Genomic DNA, 19,083 nt, shown 5'->3' with positions numbered 1-19,083 from the left:
CGTGGACTGGTGCCAACGGAACTCCCTCCAGATCAATACAAGTAAAACCAAGGAACTGGTGGTGGATTTCCGCAGGACGAGGTTCTCTTCACCTACCCCAGTGAACATTCAGGGAAAGGACATTGAGATCGTTAGGAGTTACAAGTACCTGGGTGTTCATCTGAACAATAAACTGGACTGGACTGATCACACACATGCCCTGTACAAGAAAGGCCAGAGCAGACTCCACTTGCTGAGGAGGCTCAGGGCCTTTGGAGTACAGGGTCCACTTCTGGACTCTTTTTATGACTATGTAGTGGCATCAGCCATATTCTATGGAGTTGTCTGTTGGGGAAGCAGTATCACAACAGCAGAGAGGAAAAAACTGAACAAACTGATTAGGAAGGCAGGATCTGTCCTGGGCTGTGCACTGGGCTCAGTGGATGTAGTGGGGGAGAGGAGGATGTTGGCCAAGTTGTCATCTTCAATGGTGAACACCTCCCATCCACTGCAGGAGACCGTAGCAGCACTGGGCAGCTCCTTCAGTGACCGGCTCCTCCATCTGCGGTGTGTTAAGGAGAGATCCAGCAGCTCCTTCCTCCCTACTGCTGTGAGACTGTCAACCGGCACCTCACCAAGCACAGCACCAGTCGCTCCTCACAATAATGAACAATACTGTCCAGATCACTTCTACATCCATAGAAACCCCTCTGAACGTATACTGTGTGCACTGACTATCAGCATCAGTACTTTACAGCAAACTGCTAGCTACACATGGTTAAAATGGCTCTTGTACAATATACCGACTTACTTGTGCAATACTATCTGGGTAATACTGGTAATAATACCTGTGCAATACCACCTTTGTAATACACTTATGTTAACTATATATCTGCAAACCATTTAATTTATGCAAATTTGTTTTTTTTTAATCTCTAAATTTTTAGTTTATTTCTTATATCTTTTTTTGTATACTTAGTACTTTTGCACTACTCCTTCACTGTCTTATCTTTTTCTCTTTATATATTTTGCTGCTGTAACAATGTAAATTTCCCCTTGTGGGATAATAAAAGGCTATCTTTAAAAAAAAAATTTTAGATACATATTTGTCATTGTGATGTTCTTTCAGTATGTAATGAACCATGAATAATGCATGCTTCAGAAAATAGATCATATAATACAAGTCCTCAGAGAAAACTGAGAGAAATCTTTACTTATTTGGGCTTCAAAGGTACTCTTGCTGATTTTTGGAGGTCTCGGTCACGTTTTTATGACTTACTCTGTACCATCAAAAGCCTGACCTCAGATTCACCTTCTCACTATGAATCATTTTAAAGCTCTGTGGAAATGCAGGGGAATTCCACAAAATCATATTTTCATAACTGCCTCAACTGACAGCACCCGTGCTGAGAGTGGTTGTGTTTTTGCTCACTGTATGCTAATATGCTAATCATTTCACTATGCTAATCTGGTTAGCACAATGCTCATCTCATTCATCTCATTATCTCTAGCCGCTTTATCCTGTTCTACAGGGTCGCAGGCAAGCTGGAGCCTATCCCAGCTGACTACGGGCGAAAGGCGGGGTACACCCTGGACAAGTCGCCAGGTCATCACAGGGCTGACACATAGACACAGACAACCATTCACACTCTCATTCACACCTACAGTCAATTTAGAGTCGCCAGTTAACCTAACCTGCATGTCTTTGGACTGTGGGGGAAACCGGAGCACCCGGAGGAAACCCACGCGGACATGGGGAGAACATGCAAACTCCGCACAGAAAGGCCCTCGCCGGCCACGGGGCTCGAACCCGGACCTTCTTGCTGTGAGGCGACAGCGCTAACCACTACACCACCGTGCCGCCCTAGCACAATGCTAACTTTAGGAATTTTTGCAAATTACCTGCGTCTGACATACAAGTAAAGTTCCACAAAGCACTGTAAAATATCACCTTAACTGATCATGTTCTGCTACTGTATATCTATTTTAGCAGTGATGTGTGTACTGCAAAGCTTTTGGGAAACTCAGCCAATATGAGTTATACATTTCAGTATGAGTCAGAAGTGAGAGATGGGCTTAGACCATCCCCTAGTGTATTACTTTTACACCAGTAACTCAAAGTGTGTCGTTTTAACACATCAAACTAAATCCAAATTGTACCCTGCTGAATATATAGTTTGTTCTGATCAGCACTTGCTGCCAGAAAAACAGACATGTTCAAGCTGCTCGACCATCTCTGCCAGGCTGGGGAGTTATAAGTGTAAGTAAGTAAATAAACTTTCTCTAACAACAAAAGTAAAGCGAACCTCAATTAAGGGCAGCATGGTGGTGTAAGTGGTTAGCACGGTCGCCTCACAGCAAGAAGGTTCTGGGTTCGAGCCCAGCGTCCGCCTTTCTGTGTAAAGGCCACACCTTTCATGTTCTTGCCGTGTCTGAGTGGGTTTGCTCCGGTTTCCCCCACAGTTCAAAGACATGCAGTTAGATTAATATGGGACGACCTTGGGCTGAGGTGCCCTTGAGTGAGACTCCCAACTGCTCCCCAGGCGCTGTTAGCATGGCTGCCCACTGCTCTGGGTATGTGTTTTTTTTCACTGCTTCAGATGGGTCAAATGCAGAGAGGAATTTCCCAAGTGTGTGATGAATAAAGTTGTGCTTTCTTTCTTTTGGAAATACAAGATTACGCTATGATGAATATGGATATATTATTTGAACAACTTCATGCATTTTCCTATACATGTTGTTGTGCTGATATAAATACAACATACATTGTAAACGTGCGATCAAATCAAACAGCTCAAATCAAAATGAGCTGAAAGGCAGACATGCACAAACAGATTTCTGTCCCTGCATGAGTCGAACGCTGAAGTATTCTCTGACAAGACTGACATCTTGTGGCACACTGTGCAGCTTTGATTTTATTAAAAAGACAAAACTATCCCCTTTGTATGACTAAAAATTGACTTTGCAAAGATTATCTTTCTTTGAACAGATTTATTATTTCAAAACAATAATTGATCATTAAGTTTAACACAAATAAGTTATACTGCAGTAAAAAGCACTTCTGTGTAACTCACCATTAGTGTATGAGGCCCTAAGAAAATAGCATAGAAAGTATACATTTCGTTTCCTTTTCTTTTACAAGCGTGCACACAAATTTTATATTATATATAAAATTACACACCCACATGTCTGCATGTGTGCGCGCACGCACAAGTGTGTGTGATTTATATATTACCTATACAAGCATCACCCTTGGCTGAATAAAAGCAACAGTTGCTCGGTGGCAGCAAATCCTGTATTTATTTTATATTAATTTTAAAATAATTATTAGAATTATTAAAAAAAAAAAGCCTTGGCTAGACCATCTTACCACAAGGCCCCTGGCCTGCCCCTATGAAAGAGCAGGTCAGTCTCTTCACAAGTTCACAACAAATTAAGGAAAAAAAAAATCTAAATAGATCTGGAAGCTTCTCCTACTCACTTGGCTCTGAGTTTGAAACAGTTTTTATTATTGGTGTTAACACCCAAACACATCCACACATACATACACGTGTGTACAAAAACACACTTCTACATCCACCCACAGGGACAGGGAACACACACACACACACACACACACACACACACACACACGAGTGCATAGCAGACTAAAGTGTGATGAGCAGTAATTGGAGCTGTTACTCTCAGCTGAGATCTTCACACCGTGGCTGTTCTTCGAGGTGGGGTGGCGGTAGTTCAGCAGCCTCTGTTGCCATGGCGCTAGAAACTGACAACCACATTACGCTTCATTCTTTAGCCACTCAAATACATTTGTTCTCATTTTCCCCAAAAATAACATTAAATAAATATTTTCAAATGATCTTGTTCAGTTTCAGAGGCTGCATTAGGGTTCAGTTCAAGTTCAGATTATGCTGAAGTTGGACAGGGAATGGAGACGGGAGGAGAGGGAGGAGAAGGAGGAGTGGCAGCACATTTGCATCAAGATTTCAAATTGTTCTATTGCACTTTCACCCTCGGTTTCTTTCTTTTCCTGTCTGACACCTTAGAGAAGCTTTACAATCCGCAAAAACACAGGTAGCAAAAGTATTAAATAAAACTAACAGCTAAATGATAAAAAGAACTTCAAAATTTAAAAAAAAACAGTTACCTTTCCCAAAAACAGTACAATGACAACACTAAAGAGAACAATTATAACAATAATAATAATAATGAATATATAAAAACAAATGATACTTTGTTGGATATATATAAAAAAGAAAGAACCTTTGTAAAATTGATTGTCATGTCATGATTAAGTGTCAAAAACATCCAAGGCATCAGCAAGGTGGCCAGAAGTAAACGTAACCAAAAAAAAAAAAAAAAACCACCAAAGCCACAGCACTACAAAAAAAGGACCAAACTAAAAAAAAAAAAAAAAACAGGTGCACAAGTACAGCTGTGCAAGCTTTTGGCAGTCAACCGTAAGAGTCACACTAACAGCTTTCATTTAGAAAAATCAAGAGAGAAAAAAAATAAACTGCAGGTATCAAGAGTAACATTAACATCCATCCTCCTGTTTGTATGTCCTGCAGTGTCCAGAGCACTGAACGCATGGCGGCCCGAGTCACGGCAGATAATAAAGGGGTGAAGCGAGTCTGTGCTGGGGAGCTAAGCAGGTGGAACTCCTGGGCTTCACCCTGACCGGTGTGTGTAAGGGGTGTGTGATCACTCTACACACACCCTCTTGGCTTGTACTCCCTATAGCCCTATGTCTGGATGAGAAACTCTGAATGTTTCTCTTTGACACTAACTCTCTGGCACATGTACACGCACACACACACCCTTGGCTTGCACTCCCTATAGCCCTTTGTCTGAACGAGAAACCCTGAATGCTTCTCTTTGCCACTCGCACACACATGCATTAAGGGAGTAAGTTAGTCCCTGAAGGCGTTCATTTTCCCTCTCCCGGTTATTCATCCCCACACAGACCAGTGCATCAGGTCATGTTGGGGAAGCGAGCTCCACCATGCAGAAAAACAGAGTCTTTGCTAGTGCCAGTCTTCATCGTCTGATGAGTCTTCCTCTTCTGAGGAGTCCTCGCTGCTGGCTCGCCGCATTGCTGCTTGCTCCCCTCGAGATCCGTTCTGCTGAGCAGCCATTAAGGCTGCTGCAGCTGCGCGCTCCTCAGCTTCCCGTTGCCTGAGAGCCGCTGCTTTCTTCTCTTGCTCGGCATGGCTCTTCATGTGAGCGCTCCGGCTTTTCACCTTATAGAATATCCTGCAGAAACAACACACAGCACACACTTGGGTTATCCACTAGACACAGAGGACAAAGACTGAATTATGCAGCAGCTTAATGGTGCCAGTAATGGAGAAGTAGTAAATATTTATTATTTGTGATGCCGCAGGCATCTCGGCTTGTTCTCCTATCCAGCAGAGCTACAACGCACTCTCTAATTAGCGCTAGCAGTGCTGGTGCAAATTGTTACTCAAGATCTTTCTACTTTTTTATTATTATTACGTTTTTAAGGATGCCATTTCTCCCTCAGTTTTCAACCAATCACCAATAAATTTCACATAAAGAATACCTCTGGGCTGATTTACGTTGCTGAGACTTTTGGTGGTGATCTGGATCACCAAACCAGAATGATCCATGAAAAACAAGATTTTTTTCAAATCATTTACAACTGTCAATTTTCATGATTTTCTCAATCAGTTTTTTAAATTTTATTTTGTTCAGGGCGGCAGGGCGCAACCGTTCCTCACCAAGCGTCATTCTCTATCTCTTATCGTTCCAGATCTGTCATTCTCTGTCCCTTACTGTTCCGGTACTGTCACTCTCGCGCACGCTCTGGACAACACACGCTGCCAACTGATTCACGTACACGCGCCGCTAATGACTCACACCGGCACTGGATTAAGGCGCAATCAACGTGCATATATAAGGATGCCAAAGGCTAACTCAGGTTGCGAAGTATTGAGACACATTACTGAGCCATGCGTTGTCTTGATTTCCTGGTTTCCGAATTCCTAGTTCCTGTTCCTAGCCCTTTGATTCCGCCTTTGTCCGTGCCCATGATATTCTGTTTGTGCCTCGCACGACCTACTGCTTGTTTGTTTCTGATTTATACCTGCAGATTTGGATTGTTTGCCTGATTGCACTTTTCTTAATAAAGATCTTCTGCACATGCATTCGTCTCGACCCATCCCTGACAGGTACTGTACGGTGACCAGACGTCCCGCTTTGTAACAGCTAGCGCAAATCACTGACTTTAGTCACAGTCTCTATCTAGTTCTAGTACATTACTGCTTCTATAGTAACAACTTAGATTTGTATGTTGAACACTCCATGTAAATAGAATTAAGAAAAACACGTTAAAATTAGTCATCTGTGAGGAGACATTTACTTAACATACTTAAAGGAATCTCTAGCAGCAGCACTTTGCAACTGTCAGAGGAAACAGTGCTGCTTTAAATCTTCAGGACTAAAGCCTTTAAGTTTTGTGGTTTCTCACGAACACATGCAGCATTTTTTGCTCTTGTCTTCAAGAGAAAGAGTGGTAAGGGAATGACTGTTTATAGTGATAAACAGGAAATAACTGGTTTCACAGATGTAACTATACACTGCTAATAAAGTATGACGTCATTCACAGTAAGATTTTTTTCTACTCAAGTAATCGTTGTCAAAGTGCTGTAGTACAGGGCGGTAATGGATCGCACCACCTAGGACAGCGTGCCTCGTCATTGTTTCAAATCTGTAGCAGTTAACAAACAAGTGCCTTGACCAAAACAGCACTGCATGATACTGTATTACAAACCTTTTAGTAATATATGTAAATAAAATTAAGGTACCAGAAATCAGCTCATCTTGTTACACACAAGCACGCACTAATTCCTGAAGATTCATGTTGTGCCTTTTCTGATATTAATACTTTATGAGAAAGAGAATCGATGATAAACACTGACTGCTTGATTTGATGCTTCACCCCACGAGAAACCGCTCACAGAACACGACCACAGTGTGAGGTAAGCGGAAAGTACGAGTAAGATTCATCTTTTGACTAAAAGAAAGAGAGAGCAGATGCACTGGCAAAATGCAAATGAGCAACAGTGGCCAATGATGAGTGGGCAGAAGGACGGAGCGTACGAGATGTTTTCATATTCCAAGTCACACACGTGCGCGCACACAACCTGCATTTGGTCACTAGGCAGACAGACAACAGACACACAACAGAGGGCATGGCATTTAGCACTACTCCAAACTTTCAGTTGCTAAGAGACAGTTGATAATAACAGTGTCAGTCATTGCCATTACTGATACAAGACCTCTTAGATTCAGATGTTAATGTTTTACTGCTTTCAACGCTGATAAACTCAGACTTTCCCAATTCAAATAAATAAATAAATAAATAAACCACAGGTCATCTTCCTGTTATATGTGACAAAGGTACAAGAAAACAAAAAGGTAAAGCTCAAAGCCAGTGCTTAAACTGATACGTCAGAGCTGTCCAGAACATGGTGAGGTCCTGGATAGCAGGATTTAAACCCATAAAGGGTTACATGAGCAAAACTACAAAGGGAAGTGAGGCATTTGTGTTAAAACATTGCAAAACTGCTGCACATACAGAAACAAAGTTGCCAGGAAAAAAAAAAAAAAATCAACAGCTTTAAAAAGTTATTTACAGCATTACGTGTCAGACGAGCAACAACAGAAGCCAGTGATGTCCATCCATTATCTGTAGCCGCTTATCCTGTCCTACAGGGTCGCAGGCAAGCTGGAGCCTATCCCAACTGACTACGGGTGAAAGGCGGGGTACACCCTGGACAAGTCGCCAGGTTATCGCAGGGCTGACACAGAGACAGACAACCATTCACACTCACATTCACACCTACGGTCAATTTAGAGTCACCAGTTAACCTAACCTGCATGTCTTTGGACTGTGAGGGAAACCGGAGCACCCGGAGGAAACCCACACGGACACGGGGAGAACATGCAAACTCCACACAGAAAGGCCCTCGCTGGCCGCTGGGCTCGAACCCAGGACCTTCTTGCTGTGAGGCGACGGTGCTAACCACTACACCACCGTGCCGCCCTAAGCCAGCGATGTGATAATGGTAATTAAAAAAAAAATGTGTTCATGCGCATGACAGTGATTAACAGCTGCCACAGCTTCCGTGGGTACATCATTTTCATGCACGTTTGTACCAGTGTGGATCTGTTAAGCATAAATTAGACAGCAGACAGTAACTCAAATCTACACACAACAAATAAAAGATGAAGCACTGGCTAGAAAAGAACCGATCTGGAGTGATTTATGTGGATTAATGAGATATTAAAGCTAGACTGCCTTTCAGATTTTTCAAGCATAGGTCATAAAAAGAATTTTCCCTGACATCCGATTATTTTGTTCAGTGGACTGAAAGCTACTGAATTCGAATCACAGACTTCCAATTTTATTAGTTTTTTTTGTTTGTTTAAATGGAACAATTAATGAATTTAGGGCCACATAGCCCTCAACTCTCCACTATTTTTTCCTACTTCACCATGACCCAATTCAAGATACTAGGTCATTCATCATGTGGTACGCTTTCCCAGTTTGTGCAAGGCATTGTGGGATACAAATTTGAAACAGGAGAGAAAAATGGAGGACGCGAGTATGCAAATTAAACGTGAAAGACCGACTCCAGTAACGGAAAGCGAGAAGAAAAGACGTTATGTTGCGAAGGAAAGGAAACGCAGGACCAAACTAATAAATATCGGCGGTCAGCGAGTACCTCGGTGTGATCAGCTGTTCGTTTAGCGACAGGATGATGGAACTGTCAGTGCACGGTCAAGGTAAACCTGTAGATGGCAGTAATGCAACACTGAATGCCAGCTGCCATAAAACCCAAAAGAAGGTGGTAAACCTGCGCAAGCGCACGGACTTCCTCTGTCTGCTTGACTGCGTGAAGCGAGTGATTTCATGCACATTATTTGCTCGGGAATCCCCTCAAATTAAATAACTTCCCAGCCACTGACTGGCCTGATATTTTGAGAGATATTACAGAAATAAACATACATCACAATGACCAAATTTCAGAGGGAACTACATGTCACCGATTTTATGAAATTGAAAAGCCGTCTAGCTTTAATTAATTAATTAATGATAATTACTGATATCATCATAGTTTCCGGGCGGCACGGTGGTGTAGTGGTTAGCGCTGTCGCCTCACAGCAAGAAGGTCCTGGGTTCGAGCCCCGGGGCCGGCGAGGGCCTTTCTGTGTGGAGTTTGCATGTTCTCCCCGTGTCCGCGTGGGTTTCCTCCGGGTGCTCCGGTTTCCCCCACAGTCCAAAGACATGCAGGTTAGGTTAACTGGTGACTCTAAATTGACCGTAGGTGTGAATGTGAGTGTGAATGGTTGTCTGTGTCTATGTGTCAGCCCTGTGATGACCTGGCAACTTGTCCAGGGTGTACCCCGCCTTTCGCCCGTAGTCAGCTGGGATAGGCTCCAGCTTGCCTGCGACCCTGTAGAAGGATAAAGCGGCTAGAGATAATGAGATGAGATCATAGTTTCCTGCCTGGCACAAGATCGGCCTTGGGGCGCAGGTGCTTGGAGTCCTGCTTGATCATTTTCTTTAGGGCCTGGTTGTAAATACTGAATTTATTTTAATTTAACTAGAAGTTCTCTCCATTTCTTTTTTCTGTTTATCTGTAATGATGCTGCTGGAATCTTAATTTCCCTGAGGGAACCCTCCCAACCCTCCCTTTTTAACTCTTTTTATGACCTACACTTTAAATCAATAAAGTTTTATCTAATCTAATCTAATCCCGAGCAATTCTTCCACCTTCTTCTCTTGTCGAACAGTACAACTTTCTGTGTTGCATCATTTGGCATTCGGCACACGTGCGCTGTGTATTTGAGGTGCTGGACATGACAGAAATTCTAACTGATTGTGAAGGGGTTATTTGGTGAAGCTTTGCGTTCGATATTTTGAAGGCCCAGTCCAACTTACCATCCACTAGGGATGAAGGGCCAACACCCTTTTTACATTGGCTTATGGGAGGTACATCCCCCCCCCCACATAGGCCCCAGCTATCATTTTTCTTAAGAACCCATTTCATACAACGCTGATCCTCTGAAGAAAGAAGCAGAAACCTTTGTCACATGCACACTTCAAGCACAGTCAGATTCATCCTCTGCATTTAACCCATCTGAAGCAGTGAACACACATGCACACCCAGAGCAGTGGGCAGCCACACCAGAGCGCCCAGGGAGCAGTCAGGGGTTCGGTACCTTGCTCAAGGGCACCTCAGCCCAAAGCCACCGCATGTTAACCTAACCGCAGGTCTTTGAACTGTGGGGGAAACCGGAGCACCCGGCGGAAACCCACACAGACACGGGGAGAACATGCAAACTCCACACAGAGAGGCCCCCGCCGGCTGCTGGGCTTGAACCCAGAACCTTCTTGCTGTGAGGTGACCGTGCTAACCACTACACCACCGTGAGCTCGGCACTTGATATCTCCCACGTCTGAATGCTATACAATTACAGAGAAAACACACACAGAGTCAAGATTTTCATGCGAGTACTGAAGTGGATTTCACGATCAGGAAGTACACGTTTCAGCTTGTTCCACTTTGCATACGCTGATGCGATCCTGTGACGTAGAAACATTGATGACTTCCTAGCACTGGTAATTAGGTGGCCAAGATAGCGAAATTGCCTCACATTTTTTATTTCTACATCGTTCAGTCAGTAGGTTTTCCTGAGCTTTGACATTTTTCTCTACATTAAATGCCATTGGCTCTGTCTTTTTATAAGACATCTGTAAACCAAATCTTGAGAAAGTGTTGAAAGATTTTCTCCAATTCATCCAAGTTTTCGGAAAACACTACAATGTCATCAGCGGATGTGAGTGCCATTATTCTGGGCATGCCATTTGCTGTCCTGGTGCGAGGTTCATGGGGAGAGACTTCATTCAGCATTACAAACTTGATACATGCTCCTGTCTGAGGAAATTGGTTGATAATCTTATGATTGGCACACTGCATGCCAAAATCCATGTACATGTTAATGTATATAATGGCGATAATGAGAAGAACAGCAGCTATTTTTGTTGCTTGCTTACAATAAAGGGTTTTGTTTTGGTTTAGTGAAAAAAAAAACCCTCTAAATTCTCAGTAGTTGATACAAAATTGAACAGCACAGTGTTTAGCACTGTCGCCTCACAGCACGAAGGTTCTGGGTTCGAACCTCGTAGCTGAATGCAGCCTTTGTGTGTGGAATTTGCATGTTCTCCCTGTGACTGATGGTTTCCTTTAGGTGTTCCAGGTGGTGTTTACATTAGACCGTATCAGCGGATCATCAGATTAACGTTTTTAAAACGATTCGCGTGCACACAGCAACGCCAATACACGATTCGCATGCACACAGCAACGCCAATACACGGATACGCTAATCACATGACTAATTAGACAGCATGTCACATGATCCCAGTGCATATCGGGCATGCGCAAGTCACTCACCACTTGCAAGTGGAAGGATGGCAAGCGAACACCTTCTCCAGCAGATAAACACACCTGGCTGTGATGTTCATGTTCTCACTGAGTTTAAGCGCCTGAAGGAGGTAAATAAGTTGAAATGTGTAAATAAACCTCAGTGCGGCTCAGCGCTTCCTCCTGCGCTCCAAATCACTCCGCCCTGAACTGCGAGTGCCCTCTGGAGGGTGCGCACTCCGGCCCTGCGCAGCTCACAGAGCGCGCGAGTGAAGCGCACGAGCAGTGATTCGGGACTGAGCCACTGTGTGTGTGTGATCCCAACGCCAGCGAATCAGGAAGGTGGATGTCACAGTGACGTTGTCCAATGACGACGTCAGCTAGAGCTCAGCACTGCGTTTCCTCGTTCCTCAATGTTTACACAGCACCGGATCAGATACGAACTGGGTTGAATACGTGGGCCCTGGCGGATTCAAGTTGTTCCGCCTGTGGAGTCGTTTCCCGGCGTTTTAATGTGCACGGACAGTGCATCCGCGACGAAAACGAGACGGATACGGTCCAATGTAAACACCACCCCAGATTTGGGCCAGCAGCTCTGAGTAATGTTCACATCAACCATCATAATTGGGGTGGGAACCGACACATCTCAGTGATTTTGACCGTGGCATGATTGTTGGTGTCGGACAGGCTAGTTTGAGTATTCGTGTTACTGCGGCTCACCTGGGATTTTCCCCACACGACAGTCTTCGGAGTTTATTCAAAATGGTATAATAAATAAATTAAAAAAAAAAGTCAGCAGCAGTTCTGCAGATGGAAACACCTCGTTGATGAGAACTCAGTGGACAATGACCAGACTGTTTTAAGCTGACAATAAGCTACAGTAACTCAAATAACCACTCTGTACAACAGTATGAGCAGAAAAGCATCTCGGGATGCACAACAACTCAAAAAATTGAGGCAGATGGGTTACAACAGCAGAAGACCATATCAGGTCACACTTCTATCAGCCAAGAACAGAAAGCCAAGGCCACAGTGAGCACAGACTTGCCAAAACTGGGCAGGTGAAGATGGGGGGGGAACGGACGGACCACACACATGACACTTAGCCTAGCCTGATGAATCTCGATTTCTACTGAGGCACACAGATGGTTGGGTCAGAATTTGCATGAATCCATGGACCCAGCCTTCCTTGTATAAACGGTCCAGGCTGGTGGGGGTGGTGTGATGGTGTGGGGAATGGATTCTTCGCACACTTGGGCTCATTAATATCAGTCAAATCATTGCTGGAATGCCACAACCTATCTGAGTATTGTTACTGACCATGCGCTTCCCTTCATGGCCACAATTTACCTTCTTCTGCTGGCTATTTCCAGCATTATAATGCACCATGTCACGAAGTAAAAGTCGTCTCAAACTGGTTTGATGAACAAAACAATGAGTTCAAATGTTCTTCAATGGCCTTCCTAGTCATCAGCTGTGAATCCAATAGAACAACTTTTGGCTGTGGTACAATGAGCAATTCCTCTCAACATGGAACAGAATCTCAAAGGAACATTTCCACCATGGAATCAAAGCCATGAAGAACTGAGGCTGTTTTGAGATTAGAGAAAGGCCCAACCCAGTACTAGTATTTTTGCGTAGGAATATTTATTTTGCTCGACTGTTAGAAGTTTTAGTAGAATGCCTTGACCATACAGCATTAACATTAAAAATGATTTGAAAAGGTCATACCACCTCTACTTTGAGTAATATGTTAATATTCCTGTCTCACTTTAACCCTCTGGGGTCTGAGGGTATTTTCTAGCACTGATGATTTTGGCATGCTCTGATTTTGTCATCAATTTCAACAAATCTAAGCAGCATTTTTAAAGTCATATATGACTTTTTGTATTCAGCACAAGTTCAGCTACAATAATATCCATGTCATAATTGCACTTTTAAATAAAAAAAACACAAATGAAGATGTTGTAAAGAACCTTGTTGGATCTTGTGAAAAAAAACATGACCTTACCCATTGTGACGAACCGTTTTGGTCACTTGAGGTAATTCTGTTCAGTCTTAGGAATGTATCAAGCACAAAAACTTAAATCTGCTGCACTGATTTGGACAATTAACTGGCCATCAAAAAATTTATGTCCTATTGTTTTGGGACAAAGAGTGGGCAGCAGGAGGGGTATTCAACGAGAAGGGTAAAAAAAAACCAAAAGACTGAAAGTGATTATCATGCCATTACCATGTGAATAGTCTTTTATGAATGCATAAGTGGGCGCTCAGTACTCCGACTCCAGTGTGACTGAGGCTACATCCACACGACAACGGCAATGAGATTTTTTTTTTTTAAATATCGCGTCCACATGGGCAACGGATCAGTTACATTTCAGGTCCATATGGCAATGCAACGCTTGCTGAAAACGATGCAATACACATGCCACACCTCTAGGTGCGCTGTAAGACGGTCCCATCGGAGACACCAGAACAATAGAAGTAGACGCATGCGCATAAACCCCTTCTTCTGTAGCTTTAGCCACAAAGTTTTGATTATTAATCAGTAGCGTAAAACGAAAGACGCGGAAAGAGGAATGAATGGGGGTAGATGGAGAGAGAGAGGAATGAATAGGGGTAGATGGAGAGAGAGAGGAATGAATGGGGGTAGATGGAAGCCGGTACGCCAACATTCTGATATCCTCCAGAATTCTTTAATGGTCCGGAATAAATTGAATGCTACACGTTAATGGATTACTTTCTTCTACGCCCTTTTTGAGGAATGTATTGTCGGACTTGAACCAACATCTGAAGAGGTGAGATCGCTCCTTTTTTTCCTATTTTTGCTGGCGGGATTGGTTTTGTTTTTGGAAAGCGCACGGGCGGTGCGTGGGTTTGGTTACTGCTTCCGCAGTGTTTGGACTAGTTATAGGATTTGTTGACAACTCGCATCGAGTTCGTTACACTTCTACCCGGTGTGAAACACTGACAGGTCATGTGGTTGTGACGTCATCGTGAACAAATCCATTCTACTCATCCAGACGACTTCGCAACGGCGCCGTTGCCAGATTTTTCCACTCTGGGACCCGTTCTCAAAAGATTTCGTTTTGGGGCACCCAAAACGCCGGTGCCGTGTGGACGCCAGGCCGAAACGATAAACAATTTTATCAGATTCACCTGAATCCGTTGCCGTGTGGACAGGGCCTGAGTAAGATGACAAGTTTTATGTTTCATCTAATTTAGGTAACTTAAAAAAATATAATAAATATTTGGCAGTGAGCACATAGGAAAGTGTAAAGTATAAAGTTTGTGTCAATATGTTTATCATGATAAAAACTCATGAAGATATTTGTCTAAATACATGGCCTACTCATTCTAAATCTGCCGGGCTTCGCCGGCGAAGCTCTTGACCAATGTTTTTATTAAAAAAAAAAACCACCACCACCACAACACATGCTCCATTACTCTCCCGGTTCCTATAACTGTTTGACTTAGATTAATTAGCTCTTTAAATTAATTACATAAACTTGATGCTTATTAAACACCATCACAGATTTGTTTTAAATATTGTCTCACCTTCCGCATTTCTTGCAGGGAAATTCTCCCTCTTGTCCTGTAGAGCCCTTTGTCACGACCCCGCTCTTCCTCGCCGTGCTTTCTGTCCGAGGTTTCGGAGGCACTGTGGGGGCGTGGCTAACTGCAACCGCTGGATGGTCCCGTCTTCCATCCTCTTGATTCCTTAAGGCCAGTACCGCACCGGTCTGGAGGATAGGAGGATTAGAGTCAGTGACAGAGTGCTGCTTATTTCAGCACTCAATCTATAATATACGAGTGTCTTACTACAGCTACAGCAGCATGCCGTTATTACAACTCTTAACCACAAGAGGGCACCAGACATGAGTCTTACAGAAATGTGGCAAGTTACAATAAACAAACAAACAATCTAGATTTTAGTTAGCTACATTTTTATTTTTAGTTAGCTACATTTTTTTGTTTTTCCATTTATGACAAAAAATAGGTACGGAGGTATTTTATTAAATACTCTAAAATAATCCATACACTGTCACCTTTATATTACCCCCAGGCTCAGATAACTTGATACTCACACTTTCACTGGCCTGTAGAGATTGTGTCACCCTTTCAAGGCTGCTCTCTCGCTTCCTGTCCCCTGATACCTCCCACTTCCTGTCCTCTTCCTCTTCCTTTCGCAAATCAAATCTCTGTGAACCCTGTTCAAGGTAGCAGATAAGATTACAAACCCTACCACACTGCACCTGTCCATATGAGATTCAACACACACACGTATAGACACACAGGCTTACTTTATAGTCCACCTCCTCCTCTGTAGGCCGTGTTTCAGGAAGCTCTGCTTCTCCGTAGAGGAGTGTGCCATTCCTGCCGATCTTCACCTGCTTCTTATAGGTGTAGTAGAACTCCACACACTGAGCCACTGTCTTGGAGTTTACCTTCAATTCAACCACAACAACATCATGATGGTGGGTGACCACAGCTCTTAGGAAAGCAGACACACATTCCACAATGCAAGACAGCAAAAGACTGAGTAAATAAAAACAGTCAAGATGACCTTCTGTTGCACCGTCCACACCGTTTGTGTGCAACAGTGAATATGCAGCATGATGTAAAGCAAGCGAAATCAAAATGTAATTCTATTAATAGAATTAACCTGTCTTAAAATTATACATGAAATGAAATATGTTCCAAATTCTCACCTACAGTGTTCATACAAAAAGTCTTCAATAAAATCTTTGTACCAATTTTCTTTATGTAGGCTTAGGCTTTTGAAATTGTGTGAACATAGGCTTAGGAGTTAAGCATGAAAAGAAGGAAGATTCGAGAGAAAGTTAAAGGATCTTGAACAGTTTCAAGTGCAGGCACATAAGCTATAAAAAATAAAAAAAAATAAAAAAAATAAAAAACAACACACTGATTTCTGATACCATGCATTGCTAAAAGCAAAATGACCATCTGATGAGATCCTGACTCTTCCCTTAACTACTGTACAGGATACACTGACTCTGCCCCTAACTACTGTACAAAAAAAATACTGCTGGCTATTTATGAGATCATAACTTTCAACAATGCCTAGTGTCAAAGAAAAGCACACAATGATAGCAGTATCTGAAACAACATTGTTTTATTGTATTATAAACAATAAGAATAGCAATGAGACACATTTTCATTCAGGAAGGAGGTGACTTACGTGTTCAGACTGCCTTAAGCATTGTTCTTTAATGGTTTAAAGAAACATTATACTGTAGTTCAATGTCTGGGCCTTTTTTCTTGCTCACAGCATGGGTGAAAGAAAACATGCAATATTTGTGGTAAATTGTGTCATAAAAGGCTACACTCAGATGGTGAAATGTGAGGCAATACCATTTTCTGCACCATGATGAAGTCCTTCTTGTAGGTAGAGATGCCCTTGTTGAAGAGGCGTCGCTCTTCAGGTGTCCAGCTGTCTGAGCCTGAAGGAGAGATGGAGGGGCCAAAACAATTACTGGGAAGTCTGAAGTAAACGAGACGCGCAGTTACACAGATACACTCACAAGGCACACAGCCAGGACACATATTGGCACATAAACAATAGTGCGCCTGTCCTCATCTATGGATTAAGCACACGCCGCCAACACGCTGCCCACACTCACCCTCTCCCTCCTCTCTCTCCCCTCACCCACGCTGTACATCTCCAACAGGCAGCCCTGACCCACCCCCACTCCTTCACCCAGTAACCCCAGCTGCCCCTGCCCTCCCCCAGTACTCAGCTGGTATGGTTTATGGCTGAGAGACCGAGAGCAGTACGTTGGAATTCCAGCACAGAAAAAGTCCCTACTGGAGCAGAAAGGCAGGAAGCCGAGCTCAGTAGTCTAAAGGCAGGCTAGGCAGAAAGTGGGGGGGGGGGAACAAAGGCAAAATGAAGAGTTATGTACTTACCGGAATAGTGGTAATCTGCCAGAGGATGAGATTTGGGAAAGATGGGGTTTTTCAACAGAAGGAGGGCGAGAGCTCCCTGAAAAAACAAGAGGAGGTAGAAGAGTGATTTCAGATTGAACTGAGATGACAGCATACAGCTTTAAATCATTGGCCAGTCCTGTGGAAAACAATAACAAGACAAAGTCATGGCCAGCTGTGTGGAATTGAATTATATAAGACGGCACGAGAACAAAAGAGAACAATATCTCGCACAGGCAGCGAAAAGCAGAGAGAGAGAGAGAGAAAGAAAAGAGAAAGAGAAACAGAGTAGAGCCAGACACACTATCTCCTTGGCAACGTAGGCAAGACTATTTCGCTGGAGGCGTTTAACCAACCAGCACCAGTCACCGGCTAATATTCCTGACTACCTCTCCATCTCTCCCCGCATCTTGACTGTCATCTGTCGATTTATAAGCTGCAAACTGTAAATGGCCCACGAAAAAGGACAAATCTCTCTGAGCGCAGATGGCAACGGCTTGTTAAACAGCAGACCCGTAGCCTGAGCCTCATCGGTTCAAATAAGAAGACGCAGTAAACAGTGAGGGCTGATTTTTACTTCTGCAACGGTGCACACAAACACATCTGAGCCGAGGCACAGAGAACAAGATTGGGTGTAAGGGTGGCTCGGAAAGGCTTGCACAGGACCAGCATGTACACCACCAATAATCTGTGATGAGCAACAGTGACTGACTGAGCAGAGAAGTGTATCTGGTGGAGTTGTGCTTAGGATGAAATCCAATTAATTGCATGATCCAAACCAAAAGTAGTGCAAAAGCAAAATGGAGCAGTTTGATTGGTTGACGATAGAGGTGCAACATAAGCACGTACACAGCTGATCTTTTAAAAAAAAAAGTGACAAATGATTGTCAGGAAGTTGTGCAATAGTGCATCTCTGGTTAAATATTCAAAGATGTGCTCGGAAAAACAATGTAATCAGATCAATATTTTATTTGTAGTATTTCCATAAATTCATTAATTCAGCAACTACTTTGCTTTGCACGATCACCGTGGGATGCCAGTCCATCATGCAGCACTAAGCATGCATACACATTCCAGCACTCATTCAATCCTAGAGGCAATCCACCTACCAGCACTTTTTTTTTTTTCTCAGAAGCGATACTCCAAACAGACCGTAACCTGAGCTCTGGGGTACACGAGGACCCTGCAGCTCTGATGAAGCAACACTACATGTTGCACCACTATGCCACCCTTGCCAGCTTAAACCGTCAAGTTCTTCCTTACTGCATCCAGTATCTCGAATTTACAACCACAGTGAAATATGAAATTTTCTTCTTTTGTATCTCATGGTTTGGTGCATGCAACACGAAACACCTATGCACACATTGATGTCGCATGCCAGTATGTTGCCAGACACAGAGAAGAGGTCAAAACAATGCAAGAGAGCACAAATTTGGAAACAGCTTGCAGATAAAACACAGTAGCACATGCAACAGCACATGTCTCTGGTATTGACAGCAGGTTGCTATGGCAGCGGAGTTGACAGCTAAGCACTATCAGGCTGGCCTCTGTGCTGCTGTTGCTGGTTCAGCTATGTGAACATAAAGCACACACAAACGCGTATCTAATTCCCTTCATTTGTGTTTAGGTGAACATGCAGGCGCTGAATTCAGCCACATGAACACATGACATGAAGGCACATGACCAAACACATTGGGAT

General features: G+C 43.3%; 1 protein-coding gene across 3 annotated transcripts in view; it reads right to left on the bottom strand.

Moving 5' to 3' along the window:
- Positions 1 to 3,460: 3,460 nt before the first annotated feature.
- The window catches only part of mideasb (mitotic deacetylase associated SANT domain protein b), a 48,336-nt gene continuing 32,713 nt past the window's right edge, over positions 3,461 to 19,083 (bottom strand). For 2 of the 3 annotated variants that reach the window (XM_060934154.1, XM_060934152.1), the window contains exons 8-13: positions 17,367 to 17,442; positions 16,812 to 16,900; positions 15,740 to 15,883; positions 15,524 to 15,646; positions 14,994 to 15,178; positions 3,461 to 5,235 (exon numbers count right to left, since the gene is read on the bottom strand). In XM_060934154.1, coding sequence (XP_060790137.1) covers positions 5,007 to 5,235; positions 14,994 to 15,178; positions 15,524 to 15,646; positions 15,740 to 15,883; positions 16,812 to 16,900; positions 17,367 to 17,442 — 846 coding nt within the window. In that variant the 3' untranslated portion in view covers positions 3,461 to 5,006. The remainder of the gene's footprint in view (positions 5,236 to 14,993; positions 15,179 to 15,523; positions 15,647 to 15,739; positions 15,884 to 16,811; positions 16,901 to 17,366; positions 17,443 to 19,083) is intronic. The other variant, XM_060934155.1, reaches the window with a different exon arrangement.

Source organism: Neoarius graeffei, chromosome 11 (assembly GCF_027579695.1).
Source record: "Neoarius graeffei isolate fNeoGra1 chromosome 11, fNeoGra1.pri, whole genome shotgun sequence".
Taxonomy (NCBI): Eukaryota; Metazoa; Chordata; class Actinopteri; order Siluriformes; family Ariidae; genus Neoarius; species Neoarius graeffei.
The sequence above is the reverse complement of the archived record's forward strand: the minus strand, read 5'-3'. Positions and strand labels throughout refer to the sequence as shown.